This window comes from Hyaena hyaena, unplaced genomic scaffold (genome assembly GCF_003009895.1).
Source record: "Hyaena hyaena isolate Hyena2069 unplaced genomic scaffold, ASM300989v1 scaffold_536, whole genome shotgun sequence".
Lineage (NCBI taxonomy): Eukaryota > Metazoa > Chordata > Mammalia > Carnivora > Hyaenidae > Hyaena > Hyaena hyaena.
The window spans coordinates 717842-723520 of NW_024081168.1; the positions used below are offsets into that span (position 1 = coordinate 717842).

The following is a 5679-nucleotide window of genomic DNA, read 5'->3' on the forward strand; positions in this document are numbered from 1 at the left end:
TTTCTTTTTTCTTTTTTTTTTTTTTTTTTTAAGATTTTATTTCTTTAAGTGATCTCTCCCCCCAACACGGGGCTCGAACTCATGACCCCGAGATCAAGAGTTGCACACTCTACCAACTGACCCAGCCAGGCACCCTGCTCTGAGAGCTTCTATTTTCTAAGAAGGAACTTTAACCCCTTCACCCCTATACTCAGTTTGGACTTAGTCACCATTTTTCTTTATTTTTACCATGCTTTCTCATTGTCTCTTTCCCTTCCATAGACTGCCAGAGTACTCTCCATTTGACCTTTGCCCCTTAGAGTAGTTGGACAATCACACACTTTATTCCTACTTTTAGAAATCATTACCCTTAATTCTTTACTGCTGTTGGAGTCAGCATTTCCAATGACATTCCAGCTTTTCCACTTTTGGGAACATCAAGAAAAAAAAGAAAACCACACCAAACCCTATTTTTGATGCAAGTACAAGGGATTGATTATAAAGTCACTTGGTACCACCATTTTAGACAAAACCAAACAATTCCACTATACCATGTAAAACCAAAAGAAGAACTTTAATAAGCTTTTACGGCACTGCAATTACAGGAACATTAACCCATAACATGCAACAGAAATGATGATGCCTTCTGGACATATTTAACAGATAAACTTGACGTTACAATTAACAGCAACATATTCTACTGAAGAAGACAAATGCAACTTACTTCCACTCTTGGGTTAGAAAATGTATGTTTTTACCGCAATCTCAAGTAGCATTTAGAAAGCTTAGTTTTGCTTTTCTAACCTCTAAGAGATAATATGATTTGTAATGCAATCGCACACAACCGTTTTCACATTGGAAAGAATCACAAGGAATCAAGAGGTGTAGATTAATCAACTGATTGGTTTCATTTTAATTGTTAATTTTGAGAGGGCTCCTGCAGTATTGTGGATTTCAGATGGGGAAAATCAACCGACAAAGGAGTAAAGAGCCTTGGCCTTAGAGCGGCGGAGGGAACATGCAGCGGCACACGGGGCAGGTGCCTGACTTCTGAAGCCAGATGGACACGCACGGCTTGTGGAAATAGTGGTGGCAGGGCAGCTCAGTTGCCACCTCCCCCTTCACATATTCACTGCAGCAGATGGGGCAACACATTTCCTGCCCCACGGCACTGTGATCTTCGGTGACCAGGATCTCAGGAAGGGTGTCGATGCTCTCCTTGCTCGCAGGTGGATTGGCCACCTCCACGTCCACTGCGAGAGACTCTAAGTGCGCAAGGGCAGTTTCCATCGCCTGGGCCAGGCGTTCTTCAAGTGCCATGTATGTTAGAAACTGAGGATCCACGTAGGAAATGGCTTCGGCCACCCCCAACCCATCTGCAAACCCATCAAAGAGGCTCCAGTCCACTTCTAGGTCTTCACTCACACTGGAGTCATCTTCAAGGTTGTTGTTTCCATCCAGCATGAACACTCCTGGCTGCAGAAACTCCTGACCAGAATCGTTGTCTGCCTCGCTGCTGCTCTCATTTTCGTTGTACTGGAGCCAAGGAACTTCTCCTTCTGGGGATGCCTGCTCCTCTTCTTGAAGAGGTGGTCCCCGAACTTCTTCAAGTTCATTGCTGCCATTGCTGCTCGCGCTGGCACTAGCGCTAGGGCTGGTGCCAGCACTGGCATTCACTCTGACCTGCTCAGGTTCATGCTCTTCTTTCCCTGGCAGAGTCTCCCAGCTTTCGCCACTGGATGACAGATTTTGCTCTCGGCCTCGATACTTCCGACGCAGAGCAGCAGTCCACTCTTTGTCACTGTCAGAGTCTTCCTCGTAGTATTTGTAGTAATCATCACTGTAGGTCCAGAAGTCAGGGTCGGCCATGGTTCGGCGTCGTCTCGGCACCTTTTCCGGCTTCACTTTGTCATTCCTGGCATCCCTCTTCTCTTCAGGGTACTTCGGCTCAGAGTACCCACTTGAACTCTCGCCTCTGCCTCTTCTGCCTCGGCCATCAACGTGGCCTTCATCAGCACTGGCAGAATCCCTCCACCTGGAAGTACTGTGTGGCATATCATCATCATCATCAGTATCAAAAAATATTTTTGGCTTCACGCAGTTTGGACTTGCCAGATTTCTGATTTTGGGCCTCACCACCGGCTCCTCTGCACTCTTTGGGGTGTTTTCCCCACCACCACAAATACTTACAGGAGCCCTGCTGGGACGTGCAGGTAAATTCTGCTCCTGTGTCTCCCTCTCCAGGCTGTCACCAGTGGTGGCCACCTTGCCTTCAGCAGACATCTGAGGGGCCATGCTATTTTGCTGCAGGAACTCCACTCTGCTAGCAGAGCATCTCGCCGCAGGGGCTAGGTCTAACTTGTCAAGCTCCTCTCTCACATCACGGTTAAAGCTAGAGAACTGTGGGGGCACCCCAGCCAAAGACCTTGCTCCTTTCTCTGGGTCATATGGCTTCTCATCTTTAAACTTGCCAGTTTTCCCTCTAACTGGCACTCGCTCAACAGGCCCAGCCCCCTCCTCCTCACTATCATCTGCCCCGAAAGAGTCAACGTGTCCATAAGCCATTCCTCTTCTGCTACCCGAGGCCCTGTACTCTCTCGGTGGGTACCTGGAGTAGTCCTCATTATCAACATTCAGGCTGGTTCCCGAGTTCTCACTGTCTTCCCAACTACGACGGGTGGTGGAAAATGGTGATCGGCTCCTCTTGGTGGTTTGACTGGGGGCTGATCTGTGCATTGGGACTTCGGATGTCGTCTTTCTCTGGCTGGAAATCCTTTCCTGCTGGCTCGTGGATGGCCTGAAACTGACATAAGCATGCCTTCTTCCATACCTCCTGCCTGTATTAGACTGATACCCTCCTGATGGCTTGGGCCATACAGGCTTGCTAGATTCCTGACCCATTGCTCTGACTTAGGATGGTAGGAGGGTTTCCAATACAGCTGGGGCTCGAGTGGAAAGGCTCCTGCTCCCTGCACAAGCTTTGGAGATGGGAAAGTCAAATCAGTTCAGAATAAAGGAGCAGGGAGATCTATTTCCACTTCAGCAGGCAGGTAACAGAAAGAATAAGGGGCCTTTAAAATTAGTTTCACTTTCTTCTAAGGCCTGAAGGAACATTCCAGTGACTGTCAGGTGTAGACCTGGAACACATTTTTAATGTTGGCAAAATGATTACAAAACTGGGTTTAAAGGAGAGTCAGACCTAGGGGAGAATCTGACAGAAGATTGAAGGGGGGGGTGGGCGGGGACTGGACGCTAGCAAGGTGGGTAAAGTGCTGTGGAATTATGCCAACATGGAAGAGGAAAGACTACTGTGGTTATTTTATGGGGTGTATGTGTTTTTCTGAGCCCTGTACACATACAAGAGAAAATGCAAATGGGAATAGAGTGGAAAATATAGATCGCCACGTGTACATGAGGGCCTGCATGTCTGTCAGGAGGAGAGGGGCAGGTGGGAGGGGGGAACCAGCAACCACGAAATGAAGAGACGTCTGTGTTTGTGGGGGGGATGGGACAGGTGTACTGGGAAGAGGCATTAGTGTCAGACAGAATGAGACCCATTCTGGATGTGGCTATAAAAATGACAGGCAGTTTCAGAGGAGAGGGGTGTGTGTAAGTGTGAGAGAAACAGAATATGCGTGTGCACTTGTGCATGTGGTGGCTGAAGCTCTGTGGAGGGATGCTTGTTTATGTGTCTGTGGCAGGCAAGAAAGGGTATGGTGCCCCTGGACATGGGTGTCCGTGGTCTGTGTGTGTGTTCGTCAAAATGGGAAGCAACAATGAAGAAATGTCAGTGTGAGCAAATGCATCCATGGGAGGGACAGCACAGGACAGGGATGTGCCAGTGGCCAGTGGCTGCAATGGGGGCCAGTATTCAAACAAATATGTGTATTCGTGAATGTGGCTAGCAGGAAGGGGGGTGGCGTCCCTGGGGAAGGATTTATGTGAGTGTGAGTGTGAGTGTGTGCACTGCAGGGACCAGCAGAGGAGGGCTGTCTATACACATACGTAGCAGACAGAGAGCAGGGCTGGGAGCATTTGTGAGGACTGTATGAATAAGAGTGTGTGGGTGCATATGTATGTAAGTGGCATATGAAAGAGGATCCAGCAACCAAAGGATATCCTTCTGTGTGTATGTGGCAGGCAGGGTGTAAGGCAGCCCCAGAAGTGGTGTGTGTGTGTGTGTGTGTGTGTGTGTGTGTGCGCGTGCGCTCGCGCGCCGCTTGCTAGAGCACACAGTGGCAGGAGGAGGAAGGGGCTGCTTCTGGAGGTGTATATGGCAGGCAGGGAGAAGCAGGGAAAAGGCACTGGAAGGTGTGACAGTGTGCAAGAGGGTGTGTATGTGTGTGTGCAAGGGGAAGGGGATGTGCCAGAACCCTGAGTATGGAGGAGGCAAGGAGAAAACTGCAATGGAAGGTTTCTGTGCGTGTGTGTACGTCTCCATATGCATGTATGTATGTACGCCTGCGTGCATGTGCATGTGTGTGTGCGTGCATGTGTGTGTATGTCCCTGCCCACACACGCGAGACACGGGGGCTGCAATGTCATAATGAGGGACAGGAAAACGTTATCGGCTCAAACGGCAAATCCAAACCAATGTGCCAGGGAAGGGGAAAAAAAGAAAAGGGCATGTGGGGGTCTTATTTTCCCCGAAAATAATTTGCATTTCTGACAATTATTTTCCTGAGAACAACATATTTAGCTAAAAATCTTAACATTTTACCATTCAGCAAAACAACTGCAAAATGGGGGAAGAAAGGCCACGGAGTGTTCTGCAAGGGACCAAGAAGGGAGGAAGGAGGAGAGGGCCCCGACCACCACTCCCCTCTCAAACAGCGATCAAAGCTGTGGGGACCGCGCCGCACGAAAGGGGCTGGGGGACAGAGGATGGAGCCCCCAGACAAGTCGGTGGACACAGGCGTCACTCTGCAGTCAGGTCCTGCGTCCGCCCCACCCCTTCCCGAGGGGCGAGCCTGAAAATCTGTTCGCTATAGGTCCCCCAAATCCTCGCCCCCGTGCCCGGCCACTTGCCCCACCGCCACGTCTGGATGAACTGAGGAAATAAACAGTCCTTTCACTCACCCAGTCCTGACACCCGCACGCTCTCAGAAGGAGCAGAGCTCTCAGACCTCCGATCGCCACGACCGCCAGAGAAGCTGCCCCTGTTCTCCAGCTCCTCCCCCGCCAGACAGCAGCGGGGCGGGCAGCGACTGCGGCGGAGGAAGTGATTGTGGCGTCGGCTGGGGCCCGCCCCCTTGATGTGGCGGGGGCGGCAGCCGCTCTCAACAAATCAGGGTGGGCCCGAAAGCATTATTTCATTTTAAATGATGAAATCGTCAAGGATACAGAAAAGGACAGCGAAAAATGTAACCAACAGCCAGCTGTAACAAATGTTAAACATTTAGCCATATTCCCTTCTGTTCTGTTTTTTTTTTTATAAAATGAAATCTACAAATTCTTTCTGATTAATTCCCATGTAAAAGTAATTACAATAATATATCAACTCCTATGTTATATGTTAGGGTTTGTACTAGAAGTATTAAAAATGTGAAACTATATCTAGGGTTGCAATTTTTTTAAAAACCTGGTAATGGAAGCAATTGAACTGTTTATGGTAGAATTTGTTGCTGTTAATTACAAAATCAAGCCTCTATCCAAAAGAAATGATCAGTCATGAAGCACAATACGGGTTCACCATCTGGT

General features: G+C 49.0%; 1 protein-coding gene across 3 annotated transcripts; it reads right to left on the reverse strand.

The window, feature by feature from the left end:
* Positions 1 to 534: 534 nt before the first annotated feature.
* PJA1 (praja ring finger ubiquitin ligase 1) lies at positions 535 to 5172 on the reverse strand. Of its 3 annotated transcripts, XM_039255640.1 has the most exons (3): positions 5059 to 5170; positions 2588 to 3116; positions 535 to 2023 (listed from the first exon to the last, which is right to left on the reverse strand). In XM_039255640.1, the coding sequence occupies exons 2-3, from the start codon at positions 2878 to 2880 to the stop codon at positions 979 to 981; spliced, it is 1338 nt and encodes a 445-aa protein (XP_039111571.1). In that variant the 5' UTR covers positions 2881 to 3116; positions 5059 to 5170; the 3' UTR covers positions 535 to 978. The 3 variants fall into 3 exon arrangements, with proteins under 3 accessions (XP_039111571.1, XP_039111569.1, XP_039111570.1); XM_039255638.1 differs by having other exon boundaries at positions 535 to 3116; positions 5059 to 5172; XM_039255639.1 differs by having other exon boundaries at positions 535 to 2782; positions 5059 to 5171.
* Between the last annotated feature and the right edge of the window lie 507 nt (positions 5173 to 5679).

Excerpts from the sequence above, each read along its gene's own strand:
- PJA1 (XM_039255638.1), bottom strand. The coding sequence starts at position 2,880 with ATGGGTCAGGAATCTAGCAAGCCTGTATGGCCCAAGCCATCAGGAGGG.